We start from the raw sequence: 16,978 nt of genomic DNA, 5'->3' as shown, positions 1-16,978 counted from the left end.
CTGCTTGTAAACGGATCAAGAACCAGAGGGCACAATTTTAAAGTGTTTTGCAAAAGAAGCAAATGAGAGGGGAGAAAATAACTTTTTCACACAGCGAGTAGTTAGGGTTTGGAATGCACTGCTTGGAAGTGTGGTGCAGGCAGGTACAACTGAGGCATTCAAAAGGACATAGGATGACTATTTAAATAGAAACAATCTGCAGGGTTACAGGGAAAAAGCAGGAGATTGGCCCTAAGTTAAAATGCTCAGAGCTGGTGCAGACATGATGGGGCGAATGGCCTCCTTCTACACCGTAACAATGCTGAGATTCTGTGATCTACCTAGCAATGTGGAAAATTGACCAGGTACATCTTGTACACAAAAAGCAGGACAAATCCAACCTGGCCAATTACTGCCCCATCAGTGTACACCAGTGATGGAAGGCGACATCAACAGTGCTAGCAAGCAGTACTGGCTTAGCAATAGCCTACTCACTGATGCTCGGTTTGGGTTCCGCCAGAATCATTCAAGTCCTGACCTCATTACAGCCTTGAGTTCAGCTCTTTTGTCCATATTTGAACCTAGGAGGTGAGGCGAGAATGACTGCCCTTGCTATCAAGGCAGCATTTGACTGTATATGGCATCAAAGAGCCCTAGCAAAACTGGAGTCAATGGAAATCAGGGGGAAAACTGTCCACTAGTTGGAATCATACCTGGCACAAAGGAAGATGGTTGTGATTGCTGGAGGTCAATCATCTCAATTCCAGGACATCACTGCGGGGGTTCTCAGGGTAATGTCCTAGGCCCAACCATACTTTATCAATGACCTTCCTTCCATCATAAGGTCAGAAGTGGGGATGTTCTTTTAATTACATATTCATTCAAGAGACTGGGCATCGCTGGCTAGGCCAGCATTTATTGCCCTTGTTAAGAGGATTTTTAAGAGTCAACCACATCTCTGATGGTCTGGAGTCACATGTAGTCACCAAGTAAGGATGGCAAATTTTCTTCCCTAAAGGACATTAGTGAATCAGATGGGCTTTTACGACAATCGGCAACAGTTTTGTAGTCATCACCAGGCTTTTCATTGCAGATTTTAATTCAATTCAAATTTCACCATCCACCATGGTGGGTTTCAAACCCAGGTCCCCGAGCATTACCCTGGGTCTCTTGAATACTAGTCTAGTGACAAAACCACCATGCCACCCTAATGGTGACTGCCCAATGTTCAGCACCATTCGCAACTCCTCAGATGCTGAAGCAGTGCATGTCCAAATGTATCAAGACCTGGACAATATCCAGTCTTGGGCTGACAAGTGGCAAGTAACATTCGAGCCACACAAGTGCAGGGCAATGACCATCTCCAACAAGAGAGAATGCAACCATCACTCCTTGACATTCAATGGCATTATCATTGCTGAATCCGCCACTAACAACATCCTTGGGTTTACCATTGACCAGCAACTGACCAGAACTAGCCTTATAAATACTGTGGTTACAAGAGCAAGTCAGACAGGCCAGGAATCCTGCAGTGAGTAACTCACCTCCTGGCCCCCCCACGCCTCTGTGGAAATAAAACATCCCTCCTGCTCTGTAGCTCCTCCACCAGGAACTCCATTTCCACATTGGAGATCCTGGCATGTTTTCTCTTGCTCCTTGAGGCATCCTTCCACTCTCTGAAATTGCACTCCACACCTTCAGTGGAAGTGGGTGAGTGCACGCTACATTCACAGCTCCAGGAAAATTGTATCAATAATCAGCGCTTGAATTCTGAATCTGCAGTTGTTAGTCTCTATCTGCAAGCATGTTCACATCTTGAAAATCATCAGTTAGCCTGAAACCTGTCTGCTAAATCCAGGTTTTCAAAGATGCATCTTATTAGCACAACCTCCATTTAGTGCCTTTTTTCACCCTTTGTCCTTCTCCAAAATAGCACCACACTAGAGCCACGAAAGTGCCCAGGAATAAGCTCCAAAGATGCAGCTAGCAACAGTTCTCTCCTAGATGCCAAGTGCAATGAGACTTCTGATACTTTTCTAACACTGAAGCACCCAACCAACCCTCTCTTGCAAAAAAGGCCCTCAGGTTGCACCTCTTTTGTAGATGGCTGTCTCATGCTTGCATGGCACAAAACATAACTTGGCACTTATCAGCCCAAGCCAGGTTGTTGGCAAGGTGTTGCTGCATGTGGGCATCGATTTATTTATTATCACAGGAGCTCCAAATAGAGCTGATATGCATCAGAAAACAGCCCCACTTCTGATTTTCTGAAGCAGGTCAAGATAATTAGATATACAGTACTAAAAACAAAAAAACTGCAGATGCTGGAAATCCAAAACAAAAACAGAAGGGTCATGAGGACTCGAAACGCCAACTCTTTTCTTCTCCGCCGATGCTGCCAGACCTGCTGAGTTTTTCCAGGTAATTCTGTTTTTGTTTAGATATACAGTACTGCCTGGTGAATCCCTACAGCAATGTCCTGGGGCTAAAATGATTGCCTTTCAATAACCTTCCAGTGTGACTCTGCCACAGGAATTTTCCCTGTCAATTCCCATTGGCTTAATTTGCACAACTCCTCACTAAGATCTTAGTAGCAACATATTACTTTTATTTTTCTGGTAATTTTCATGGTTGGAGGGAATTTTTGAGGCCATTTAGCCCATAGTGTCCACCCCTACTCTTTTTTTTAAAAAGAGTAATTCAAAACTAATTCCACTGCCCTGCTCTCTCCCTATAGTCCTGCATCTTCCTCAGTTTTAAACGTTGGCTAATATTTGCCTTAAAATCTGCAATGGTTATTATGGAGTACATCCTCCTTAAATGCTGCCCCTCTCTTCTTTCCTCCACCCCCTTCTGCTGCTCAGCAGTGATACTGACATACAAAGGCATGCGCATAGGGATTCATTTACCTGATCATGAGAAGCTCTCAACTGTGGGAGAGATCCAAGGTAACACTTACATTGCAGCAGAGAAGATTAAGAGAAGAGGAGATGAGAAAATTATCAACATTTTGATACAGTGAATAAGTAAAGACTGGGGAGTCAGGCTGAGGCAGTGACCATTGCAGATTTTAAGGCAAATGTAAGCCAACATTTAAAACTGAGGAAGATGCAGGACTATGGGGAGAGAACAGAGCAGTGGAATTAGTTTTGAATTACTCTAACAAAGAGTTGAAGTGGACACAATAGGCTAAATGGTCTCAAACATTTCCTCCATCAATAAAAAGACCTAACAAAGCTAAAGGTGGGAAATAAAAAACAAAGTGCTGGAAAAACTCAGGTCTGGCAACATATGTGGAGAGAGAAACGGAGTTAATGTTTTGAGTCCAATATGACTTCTTCAGTTCCAAAGAGTCATATTGGACCCGAAACATTAGCTCCATTTCTCTCTCCATAGATGTTGCCAGACCTACTGAGTTTTTCCAGTACTTTCTGTTTTTATGTCAGGCCTCCAGCATCCACAGCATTTCACTTTTATTTTAATAAAGATGAGAAATTTGGTGGAGGAAGTTTCCTCTAATTCAGAAAGCAGCTCTGTAAAACCACTTAAAAATAAATTTAAATAAATAAACCATGCCCAGCCACCATTATTGGGACAAATCCATTAGCAGGTTCTTTGGGCTGAAGCTACAGGGCCAAGACTGGAATATGAAAGTTGTTTTACTATCATTAATATTCATTGAAGTGAGTAGGCAGAGCTTGGTGTTCATGAGATTTCAGGCTAACACGATCCACATTCTTAAGTTAGCAATTGTGACTCAGAGGGATAGCAGTCCAAGGAATACTCACAATTTGTGTGGAGTACAATGTGCAAATTACCATGGTCTCAATTAACACATTTGTACTGAGCATGGAAAAACTGAACCATTGGAGCAAAGAATCTCTGTGCTCAACTGACCATACTACAACACAAGGGAACATAAGGGGTTTCTGAATTGTACTTTCCAGAATATAGTCACTCAAGAGACAGTGCTTAATAGTCCAAAACTCACCTGGGAGGATATTTGAGGTGACAATTTTAACAAGCAGAAGGTACCCTTCTTTTGTTATGACCTTTCATATCTCATTCTCTTCTAAATCCTTACAACAGATGTTACATTTGTTACTTGCTCACCTTACACAATAATATTGTATTAAATTTACCAATCTGAGAAGCCATCGTTTGTGGAATGCATGTTATATTCATTCTCTTTTCCAGGAGAACCTTCAAAAAATTAGAAGGCTGGGGAGAGTGATGCCACCAACACAGACACTTCACAAAACAATGGAGCAAATATGCCACATGTCCCTCATGCCAGCACAGTTGCTAGAGCCCTGAATTTCAGGAAGGGCCACTGAGAGAAGCACAGTTCACAAATTAGGAGGAACAAACAGATCGTGAAAGGGGAAGAAGAGAAAACATCTTTAAAGTTTGCGACGCTATATAGGCAGCATAGGTAAGCTTTTTGCATCTTATCAAACTTGCCTTCAAAAGGGAATTAATGCAGCAGCAGTTGTCTTTGAAACATTGAGTTTGCTATGAAAGCCGATAACAACTATTGAAAAATTTTCTACAATGCACATGTGAGTCACTGAATTTATTGAGAGGAATTTTCTCAAACGCGTAGTACCATAGTGTGAATGGCATCTTGATAAGCTAGTGAGCCCCAAAATAGGAGACAGCAAACATAGCACAGATTTCTTCACAAATGGCCCAAGGGGGTCCCCTAGCAATTGACTCTTCCACCCTGGGAAAAAGCTTCTGACTATCTACTCTGTCCATGCCACTCATAACTTTGTACACTTCTATCAAGTCGTCCCTAAATCTCCGTCACTCTAGTGAGAATAATCCGAGTTTCTCCAACCTCTCCTCATAGCTAATAACCTCCAGACCAGGCAAAATCCTACTAAGCCTCCTCTGTAGGAAGCTGCACAAATTCGACCTCCAGTTAACCATAATCAAATAAGTAAGAAGTTGTCAGAAAGCAGACAGTCATTAATGATGAAAACAATATAGCATTTGGCTTCGGACGTCAGGGACATCAAATGGTTCTGCATTTAAAAGCTTCTTGCTATGGTTACTCCTGCTGCTTATGGAGCACTTTGTCAGTCTTAGGTTAAATGGTAAGACAAGCACCAAAACAAAGTGCTGGCAAAGGAATATGAAAAGAGCAGCCAAAAAATCCATTTGGTTTTGCTTATAATTTGAATGTACCGTGTTTTAGGCATGGAGTTGAAAAGTTCTGAGCAACTGGGTAATTCAGGTTGAGTGGATGTACTGCTTGCCATCTTCAAAATGTGTGTTGCTGCTGTTCATCAATGAAAGCGGAAATAAAAAGTCTTCTTTTTGGAAGGTAGCCAGCAAATAGGGAGTGTTGTTGCACCTCTTCTGCTGCAGGCATTTACGTTAATTCCCCTGAAGTATGTTTCCACATCTTCCAAGGAGACTACAGGTCTCTTGACTTCCTTGTTCAACTGCATATCAACACCTTTTCTGATTTCCGAGGTGCTTCACATATGCACAATTGTGATGATCCTGTTCATCTTGGCTGGGCCACGGAGCAACACATTTGAGTCATCCAAACACATTAAGTTACAAACTTGTCCAGAGAGTGCAACTTGTAGCACACTCAGCTGGGAATCTGAAAATCTGGCAAGGCAGCAAGCCTTAAAAGGGGAAGTGAAGAGATTAATCAAAACAGTAGAGCAGAGATGATGTGTGCAACATCGCTGCCTTTGATAATGAAGTGTTGGAGATCCTGCTGCAGCAATTGCACCACACTGGGGTGACTATTTTTAAGGCTGAAGACCATGTTCTGGTAAAAGCACAAATGGGTTGCCTGAGCCAATGCTGCTACCTTAGTTCTTAGCACCAATATCAGAAGGAAGACAAAAGTAAATGTGATCCTTAGTTTTGCACACTTGTGGGGCCCATTAACCATAGAACAACCCTAACAAAGGTACACTCCATCCTCTGATGGGTGTTGGTTCAAGCACGGTATGAAGCTTTCATGCATCTGCCACATTAAACAGTCTACTGTATACTTCATGCTTTCTGCTGATTCAGTATTTGTAACTCAACTTTCAACAGGCAGCAAGACTCCCTCCATTTCAAGGTATTGCAATGGCATTCATTTGAAGCATCAGATTTCCGCATATTGACTCTTTGAACTAGCATAGACCAGTGTCTTTTTTTCCCCATGCACTATTTTGTTGCATCATAACGAGCATTGTTCTTGTTTGCCACCTCCACTTACATGAACAGCAAACAAAATGCTCAGGCATCCAGCTTAGTGTCCTGCTCTGCTGCTTTGGAATCCTGTGGTTTAGGTCAACTGTTAAGGGTGTAGAAGGGTGCCTTGATCTCGAGACATATTCATCCCTTACCAGACATTTTTCTGTTTCTTACAAAAATAACTATGATTTGCTGTTTACTGATGACATCATAATTGGTTTCTGAAAGATCGTCATTGACATGCATAATGATACTTCTATGACCAACAAGCAGATGAACATTAATACTCTGCAAAACAAATAAGTATGCATAAATAAATATGCTGACTATAATTTAAATTTTTGCTGCACAACTTCTTCCCTCCATACATTGATTGCACCACTGAATTCTGAGCAATAAGTGTTCATTCTTAATTCAAATCTTTAACATCTGGTTTCATTGTTTGCATAGTGGATTCATAACCAAGAACAACAGATGAGTCCCAAGACAATATACATAAAATAATTTTTATTACATAATTCATGATCAGTAGCGAACTATATATATATTTGTTTGCCTTGAAGCACAATATTCCATATACTTCACACACAAGGCCGGGTTTTAATGTGTGAGAAGCAAAAACTTGCAATGGAAGTTGACTTTCGTTAGCACATCCATCTTTTTAATGCATCAAAACTCAGTCTCATGTGTAAATTATGTGGAATATTGTGCATCATGACAAACAAAGTACTTTTATAATGCTGGATTATACCAGAATGCCACCATATATCAATGATCTAGCCAAGTAAGAAAGAACATGCCATCGACAGATCGTGAACTTCATGATAAAACCACCAATCAAAGCTTGGTGTAGGATAAATTATATGCACAGCAGCAAGTAGATACAAATATCAAAGCAGTACTTAACATGCACCTGTACATTTGGCTGTTCAAGTGGCTGGCAGCTCCAGACTGAGTTCCTTTGCTCCACATCATCTGGTCATCAGTTGTCATCCTTTGCCCTACACATCCACACCCCACCCACCCCCATCTCTGACTTTCACTGTCTAAATTTGTCTCGCTCTGAGCTTGGGTGCATTTTTGCTCAAGTTGCAAGTTTAAATTTAGATGTGCAGAACCCACTGACCATTCCCCAACCTTGCTTGTTCTTTGCTTTTCCCCTGTGCTGGAACTCTACTCAAATTTGACTTCTCAACCCCTTGATTCTTCCACCATCAGGCCTATACTGTCCTCATATAGTTAAGACTTTAATACTGTGACTTTTGTCTACTTCACAGTCGCTTCAATTTTAAGGCAACTTTTTCTACATTACAACCCATTCTGCTGTCTGATGATCTTTGCTCTGCCAATTTTTACCTGCTTCCCATTGTCAAAGACTCCATTCATGCCTTGGATGGTATACTCGATCAGTTGATGTGTACTACTAAGTCACTTTTTGATTAGCCTACCCTCATTATCTCCACACTACCGCAATTCATCATCTTGCATTAATACTTCTAGCCATGTGCCCACTGATACTCTATACCTCAAATTCTTCCAGTCCTTCAAACTGCTCCAGGATTTACTCATCATTCACTGTCTCCAAACCAAGGTTTGTTTGCCAGTGCTCCAAGCTGGTTCTACCCTATCTACAAGCCAATTACATCCCATTTATCTTTGAACTCTTTTCTTTTTGTTTCTTACCCATTATCCATTCACAAATGGGTTATAACTGTCCTAATCTTTGCTATGCTTACGTAACCCAAGTTTCTGTGTCCATTCATGTGAGCATTTGGCTGCCAACTGGGACCCAATTCCACAATCTATTGTCCCTTTATATTTTTCTCTTTATCCCATGGGCCCTTCTGTATTGAGACTTCCCCTTTCTGTTACATAGTAAAGTCTTTTATTTCATCCTTCTGGGGCACCTCTGTCCCACTCCCTGCTAGATTCATTCCCCAAGCCTTAAACTTGATCTTCCTAATCTCGCACACACCTTCCCTCTGGTGCCTCTTCCAGCATTCTCAAAGGATCCATTAAGGAACCAGCCTGGCCCACCTTATGAACAACAACCCCAATTGCCTTATCTTATTCTCTTATTGAATTTCCCACCTATTGTTCCCACTTGGAGCTAACCTTGCCAACCTACTTCCCACCTCACTTATCACTCTCGCTGCTCATCTGTAGCCAGTGGATTATCAATTGCTGCAATTTCCACCTGGGTTTTTTTCTTTTTCATTATTCGACAGGGTACAGGCATCACTTCGCTAGCAAGGCCAGCATTTGTTGCCCACCCCAATTGCCCTTGAACTGAGTGGCTTGCTCAACCATCGCAGAGAGCAGTTATGAGTCAACCACACTGCTGTGGGTCTGGAGTTACATCTAGGCCAGACCAGATGGTCACCATTACCGAAACAATTTATTAATGGAATTTAAATTCCACCAGTTGCCATAGTGGGATTTGAACCCTTGCCTCCAGAGCATTAGCCTGGGCCTAGCCACTAATCCAGTGATATTACCACTACATCACCATCTCTCCCATTCTGCATTCATTCAGCAATCCAGGACCTTATTGTGTATGATCACATCACCATCATGACTTGATGGAAGCTTGCCTCAAGGGTCATGACACATTCTTCCTTAATAAAGCCTTGCCTGGCTATACCTTCCACCACTTGCCCTGCCCAAACTGTCGTATGTGACCCTCAGCACCAAATATCACATTGGTCTATTTACATTTGTCTGGTACCTCCCAATCCTTTGAGCGTCATGCCATGTGCATACACTGTTATAGCATCATGAGCATATCTCCTGAAATGTTGTCTATAGTGGATCAGAGGATTTGTTGTCATTTAAGGAGAGGAATATTATATCACCCAAAGCACAATACATTATTCTGTTGCTAAAGTGTAATTGATCTTAAATAAAGATTGGATCAATTCATATCAAAGTCAATTAAGACACTGCAGAAATTGTGGCTCTTTCGAGAGTTTTTTTTGGTATACTTCAAATAGCTGCCTTTGTTTACACATTTGGTGGCAGAGATATTTGTTCTGCACAATGTTCCATGGCTAGCTGAAAAATAAGGGGCAGGAAGTGCAGACTTGAGTAAAGTTTTTACATTATACATGTTCTGGCCTTATTTTCTCATGCAACAAGATTATATAGAGATTCTAAAAACTTTACCACTGCAACAAAATCACACTAACTTTACTAAGTTGCCTGAGTTGCAAATAAAGCTTTCAGAAAGACTTGTAACAAAATGTTGATACTTTAAGGTTTCATATATTGATCCATTTTCAACTGTAACATTTCAAGTGCAAATAAAATTGAACTAAAATTTAGCAACAGAGATATGATTCGGCACAATTTTGAGGTCAGTTTCTTATTGATTTTAATATGCTTTTTGCAAGTTTGATCCAGGTGCAGCGACTTCACTGATGTGGGGTACACCTAATGAAACAGCAACTCTTGAAAGAGCTTTATCTAAAGGCTAGCTGCATTTAGGAGCAGTAAATTAAAGAAGCAAATCTTGGGCAATGAAGGGAAGATAGAACACTATCGGAAGTGTGGCTGCAGGAAGAGAATTGGCCTCATCCAGTCTGAGAGGAAAGCTCCTTTCAGGTGCATCATTAAAAACACTTTGGTGGACATGGCTTGATAGCGAATGCAGTCTCCCATGTACAGTTGTTGAAAGCAATAAAGAAAAAAAATTCCAGGTCTTGGAAAATTGCAATGGCTGCATTTGCTCCAAGTGTATGTTATAACAAGTTTAATCTCAACTTGATGCAATCTCAATTTAATATGCCTGCAACACATCATACAAAGCTTTCAGGCAATCATTTTGCTCATTATGTACATCCATGCTTCTATTGCTACAGCACAGCTTTTATCATGGTCCTGAAATATGCTTCCAAAGTCAGACAAATTTTCCAAGTTGTGCCCCAAATCACACGACTAACACATGCTACCTACAAAAAGTGTGATGTAGGATGTACTTTCAAGTGATGTGGCGAAATTGAAAATTATCCCCAACATCGGTGGGAACCTGGTGAGCAAATCATCCACTGTATTGCTCAGTTGAGGCATGTATTATTCTCAACTTCAAACATGGACTGTGTTCGTATGGCAGCTTCCAGAACTGTCTTTTATGTTTTAAAATGGATATTAACAAGGTGGCTAAGATGGCTTCCAAAGGTCAGATAACTTTTACAAACTCAACACAGGCTACCTCAAACTTTTGGGAAATTCCTAATCGAATCACCCTGGGCGGAACCTCCCCTTTGAATGGACATACCCACCCTCGGTGGAATTCACATCTACCATTGTTTACTCCAAACTCAAGATCAATGGACTTCTAGACTTCATGTCTCCAAGTTTACAATTTAATGAAAGAGAGCTGAAGAAAATCAGTTAACCACAAATAAGAGAAGAGCCACCATTTATTCCCATAACACAGCAATGGCTTTCAGCTTTAAATCAATCATTCTGGATGGATAATAGCAGCTGATCATGTGACAGAAACTGGCTTCTGATACCAAGTTCTTGAGATAATAAAGAATTTGAAAGAAACAGGTAGAATGCAGAGAACACTGCAAGCCACAGCAGTTGCAGAAAAGGCAGCGTCATCTTTGCCTTAAGACCAGGACACTGTAAAAATCTTAAAAGCCTCCCAGTGAGATCTCTTTTTCTCAAAAGTCCACCAATATCAAAACGTGACCTCCTGGTACAGAAACCACAAGTAACCAACTTTGTCGTCTGCTGCAAAATCCAGCTCGTCGAGGGAATCCTACAATATTCCTGACAGACAATTCCAGCTATTTGAACCCAGCTAAACTAAAATTCAGGAGTGGAAAAGACTACTTTCTTTATCAGGCCCACCAATGTCAGCATTCTTCTAAGACAAGTCAAACACGTGAACTGAGAGCTATTCTTTTGGAAACACTTGTAGAGTACATTATCTTCTTTAATTGCAACTTTTTTGAGTGTGCGCATGCATGTGTGAATGATATAGTATTTAGGCTTTCAGGGTGAACATATGAATAAATAGTTCTGTCGAAGGGTCATGACGACTCGAAACGTCAACTCTTTTCTTCTCCGCCGATGCTGCCAGACCTGCTGAATTTTTCCAGGTAATTCTGTTTTTGTATGTGAATAAATAGCCTTCTTTGTTTAAAACCATGAAAGTCTGTTGCAAGTTATTTTTTTAATTGACCACACACTAAACAGTGGGAGGCACTTAGAAACACACAACTTTCCAAAAAACCCACAATTATTACAAACAGCAAGAGAAGAGAATTGGGGTTTCAGTTTCTCCCTCTCTCCTGTCTGTAATAGCCACTCATTGTAGAACTTGCCCTGTTGTCATCCAATTGACTGTTGCCTATATGAAGTTTAAAATTATCCCTAATGTCCATTCTCTTTCCAATTCTAATACCTGCATTTATATCTCCTTATAAGAAAGGGCATTGTATAACAGTCAAGTGAAGCATAATAGAAGGATGCTTGCAACAAATGAATATTGGCTTCCCTAAGGAAACTGTCAGGATCATGAAGTTAAAGGTCATAAGGGTGGTGCAGGAAGCACTTACAGGCTTCACTGAAGCTCAGAGGTAGCATTGTTCTTTCCTTCTTCATTGTCCTCCCCATTGCATATACTCACTGAGAAAACAGGCATTCACAGCATGAGGTACACAGCATAATACCACTTCTACTTGCAGTCAGGGTTATATTATACACTGATATAAAAGCAAAATACTGCGGATGCTGGAAATCTGGAACAAAAACAAAAATACCTGGAAAAACTCAGCAGGTCTGACAGCATCTCCAGAGAGGGATACAGTTGACGTTTTGAGTCCGTATGACCCTTCATCAGAACTAAGACATGTAAAAATGAGATGAAATATAAGCTGGTAGAAGGGGGTGGGACAGGAGAACTCGATAGGGGGCCAGTGATAGGTGGAGGCCAAGAAGAGACTGCCAACGATGTCATAGACAAAAGGACAAAGGGGTCTTGACGGTGGTGATATTATCTAAAGGATGTGCTAATGGGGACATTAAGGGAAGAAAGCTAGTGGCAGATGGCCCTAGTGCGGGTGGGGTGGGGGGAAGGGATCGAAATGGGCTAAAAGGTAGAGATCGAAATAAATTTAAAAAATAGGAGGGAAAAGAAAAAAAATATACAGTTGTAAAAAAATTATAAATTACTGGAAGAAGGGGGATCTGAAAGGGGGTGGGGATGGAGGTCAACAATTTCAGATCATGAACTCTCTCCTCCATCCCCACCCCCTTTCCAATCCCCCTTTAGATAGTATCACCACCATCAACACCCCTTTGTCCTTTTGTCTATGACATCTTTGGCAGTCTCTTCTTGGCCTCCACCTATCACTGGCCCCCTATCGAGCTCTCCTGTCCCACCCCCTTCGACCAGGTTATATTTGATCTCATTTTTATATGCCTTAGTTCTGATGAAGGGTCATACAGACTCGAAACGTCAACTGTTTCCCTCTCAACAGGTCTAACAGCATCTGCAGAGTTTTTCCAGGTATTTTTATTTTTGTTATAATACACATTCCTTTCCTGTTTCTATACACAGCAATGAAAATGATGACTCAACTCTTAAAGACAATCAAAATGTCAGCATCCCACATTATTCACTTCACCTGGTGCAGAAGTCAGCCAAAGTACATGCAACCTGAGGAATTTAGCAAATTAGGAAGTCAGGTGAGTAGGAAGCACTGGGGTGAAGAGATGAACAATGGTGAAAATGATCATGTGAACTAACAGCACATAGCTTCAGTCTTCCCTCAGCTACTGAAGCCAAAAGGTCCATATCTATTGTAGCCTCTACACAAAGACTGCACCAACATTTCATTATTTAAGAATACAGAAAGTATCCTGCAAGGTGTACTGGCAAGTTTGGAGGAGTGCACTACCAGAGTGTAGTGATGTCCAACCATCTTATATAAGCACAGGCCATCATGAAACATGCAGCAATTCTAAAGCCATTTGCAGTGGAGCAACCTGGAAACAAAATCTTAAGCTCAATTGCAGTTTCTCTCTTCATTTTTGATTGGGGTTATAGAAGTCTCATCCTCAAACATACAAAGGAGTGTTATGACTCAATTCAATATACTGGGGAATCAGATTGAGAACACCTCAATGCAAGATGATGCATGTTTAAATGTTGGCTACAGTTCTGTTCCCATGCAGGTGATGTGTTGCAATGGTTTCTCTTCCACACCCACAATTTCAATCCTTAGCTTCTTCCTATTCCTCACTGAACATAATCCATTATCATAATAAGATTACATATATATGTTGACAACATTTGTAACGTCTCATCATTATACTTGACTTTTCAACTGATGCTTTCCTTCCCGTTTCTAAGGGGAGGCATAATGGTATTGTCACTGGACTGGTATTACAGAGATCCAGTGTAATGCTCTGGGGATCTGGGTTCAAATCCCACCATGAATTTGAATTCAATAAAAATCTAAAAACCCATTGCCGATTGTCATAAAATCTGGTTCACTAATATCCTTTAGAGGAGGAAACCTGCCATCCTTACCTGGCCTACGTGTAACTCCAAACCCACAGCAATGCCCTCTTAACATGGGCAATAAATGCTGGCCTACATCCCATGAACAAATATATATAAAAAAATCAAATCACCCATGACCAAGAACTTAAAAACTTTCCAATCACCTGCCTCAGACACTCCCCTGATGGATGAAATAGAACCTCAAGATTGTGTACTAAAAATGAGCTGAGCTTCAGTCACCACATGCTATGCATTATAAAAATTACACTTTTCCCCCCTCTGCAACAATATCCACCTCCATCTCTAAGTCACTACTACCATCAATGAAACTTTCAGCCATGTATTTATCACCTACATTCTCTAATGATTTACTCTCTGGCTTCCACTCTCCAGCAACTTGAATTCATTTAAAACTTGACTTCACAATTAATCTCATTCAAAATGCCCGTATCCTACAGCAACAAGGTTGACATAATTTAGAATGATAAAGGATCTCATTTGTGACTTTACTTAGGTAATCTTTAAAAGGAAATCATCATGAATTCTGAACTTTCCAAGACCTTTTAAAATACCCTATTCAAGTTAAAGTAAGATTAAGGTTCTGATAAGGAGAGGCAAATTCCTGATAAACACCTCAATTCGGAGAAATGCCCATGTGATCCAATTGCCATGGGGACGGAAACAAATAGAAACCCATTGAGGTGGGGTGGCAGTTTTAACACCTTTCAGATAATCTCACCGAAGAAGGACAGCTGCAACTAACACACAGGAACAAAATAATATAAATTGCTCACCTTTAATATTCTCAGGGTCAATTAGTTAAGTAGAAATTGACAGCAGGTCAACTGGGACTCAATATCCTTAGTCTTCTTTGAAGATGCATAAAAAATCATTCTTCAAGGGGTTTTTTAAATTGATTTTATAAATTATCTTTCTTGTTAGTTTCCTCACCGTGTAATATCCCAAATGAAGAAAGTGGCTTTGTAAACAATCTGCCCCAATATCAAACTGTTAGCTGTAGAAGACATCCAGAAAGATCTCCCTCCAATTTTCCATACTTTATGTGGGAAAGTTATTGTCCTTTTCATGAGGACACAATTGATCACGGTGAACTACCATGTGGGAAATCATGGCATAGTAATTAACCCCTCCCCAACTCAAATTCTAATTGTTCTTGGACAGAACAGGTCCTTTTTGAGCAGAATAAAAGAAAGCACTTCCTAATTAATACTTATTCTACATTTATGTATACATTATTCTGCATATGATCTGGAACTAAATTTTTCCTAGTACACAGCCTTACGGCATGTTTCTTTGCGACTGTGATAAATGGACTTTGAATACAGGTCAAGCATGATCTAAGTAAGTGGCAGAACAGACCCAAATGGCTGAATGACCGACTCCTGTTCCTATCTTTTTTCTTTCCTAGGTTCCTATGGATTACTGTGTCATTCTACAGTTCTAGGCGCATTGTCAATGGATTTGTAATCCTTCTTTATAATTTGCATTTTGATAAATGTTTGAAACTCTATAAACACCAGCATGCAATAACCATTCAGGGGCTACATCACTAAGTCATTTACTGTCGTATAACAATGGTAATCTTCAAATAGAACTGTAGAAAACACAATCTCCATGAAGTTAAGCTCTATATAATTAATTACTGGAATACCACAACATCACAGTCAATGTTTCAACTAACAGTCGCATACCATGTATTGTTCTACTGTAAAGATTTAGAAATTGACATCTTTTGCTGGTTACAAATAGATCCGGTTTAAACCTAAAAATGACTGCTGCTACACTAAGAGGGAATAAGGACCATTGGAACTTGTTCAATCATAACAGGAGGTCACGTAAGACAAGGAAGTGCTAGTATCTGAGATTACCTGAAACAATGGGAAAAGCAGAACAAAAACAGAATTACCTGGAAAAACTCAGCAGGTCTGGCAGCAACGGCGGAGAAGAAAAGAGTTGACGTTTCGAGTCCTCATGACCCTTCGACAGAACTTGAGTTCGAGTCCAAGAAAGAGTTGAAATATAAGCTGGTTTAAGGTGTGTGGCGGGGGGGTGGGGGGGCAGAGAGAGAGACAGAGAGAGAGAGAGAGGTGGAGGGGGTTGGTTTGGTTGTAGGGACAAACAAGCAGTGATAGAAGCAGATCATCAAAAGATGTCAACAACAATAGAACAAAAGAACACGTAGGTGTTGTTAAAATTGGTGATATCATCTAAACGAATGTGCTAATTAAGAATGGATGGTAGGCCACTCAAGGTATAGCTCTAGTGGGGGTGGGGAGAGCATAAAAGATTTTAAAATATTTAAAAATAATGGAAATAGGTGGGAAAAGAAAAATCTATATAATTTATTGGAAAAAAAAGGAAGGGGGAAACAGAAAGGGGGTGGGGATGGGGAAGGGAGTTCAAGACCTAAAGTTGTTGAATTCAATATTCAGTCCGGAAGGCTGTAAAGTACCTAGTCGGAAGATGAGGTGTTGTTCCTCCAGTTTGCGTTGGGCTTCACTGGAACAATGCAGCAAGCCAAGGACAGACAATTGGGCAAGAGAGCAGGGTGGAGTGTTGAAATGGCAAGCGACAGGGAGGTTTGGGTCATTCTTGCGGACAGACCGCAGGTGTTCTGCAAAGCGGTCGCCCAGTTTACGTTTGGTCTCTCCAACGTAGAGGAGACCACATTGGGAGCAAATGGGAAAAGCAGAACTGGCAAACAGATGGCCCCTGACTACATTAAATATTTGAGCTGTGAGTAAGACCCCTTATGTTTTTCTGATATGCCAAAGGGAAACAATGGCTAACTTGATCAAGCATGCAAGTCCAAAAGCAGACAGTATACACGTAATCTGATAAGGGAAGACAAAATTGGGAAGGTATTAACCACCTCAATTTTGATGGTTTGCGGGTTCTGTAACTAAAAAGGGTAAAAGAACACAGATGAAGTAGCTTCTAGCTGTGGAGCCTGAGGTTTCGCACATAGGAGTCAGCTCAGGAGGAACGGGGTAATATTGTTTTACTTCTCTGTAAACCAGACCTTAAATACTGAAATGTATTTTGTGCTTAAAACAAAGATTTGATGTCACCTTTGAATCACTTACACTATCACTACCAACAAAGCCAAAGTACATACCCAAAATAATCTTGCAATTCAAAACCCTACCTTGTTGCACCATAGTAGATCGCAGCATTCCAGTTTTGGACCAAATCTTAATTTGCCCATCTTCACCAACTGAAGGAGTACAAATAATTATTCCA

At 40.7% G+C, this 16,978-nt stretch overlaps 1 protein-coding gene across 4 annotated transcripts in view; it reads right to left on the bottom strand.

Moving 5' to 3' along the window:
• ift80 (intraflagellar transport 80 homolog (Chlamydomonas)) overlaps window positions 1-16,978 on the bottom strand; it is a 292,809-nt gene that overhangs the window by 190,225 nt on the left and 85,606 nt on the right. For all 4 annotated transcript variants that reach the window (XM_041181982.1, XM_041181990.1, XM_041181999.1 and 1 more), the window contains exon 5: window positions 16,884-16,952. In XM_041181982.1, coding sequence (XP_041037916.1) covers window positions 16,884-16,952 — 69 coding nt within the window. The remainder of the gene's footprint in view (window positions 1-16,883; window positions 16,953-16,978) is intronic.

This window comes from Carcharodon carcharias, chromosome 2 (genome assembly GCF_017639515.1).
Source record: "Carcharodon carcharias isolate sCarCar2 chromosome 2, sCarCar2.pri, whole genome shotgun sequence".
NCBI lineage: Eukaryota > Metazoa > Chordata > Chondrichthyes > Lamniformes > Lamnidae > Carcharodon > Carcharodon carcharias.
The sequence above is the reverse complement of the archived record's forward strand: the minus strand, read 5'-3'. Positions and strand labels throughout refer to the sequence as shown.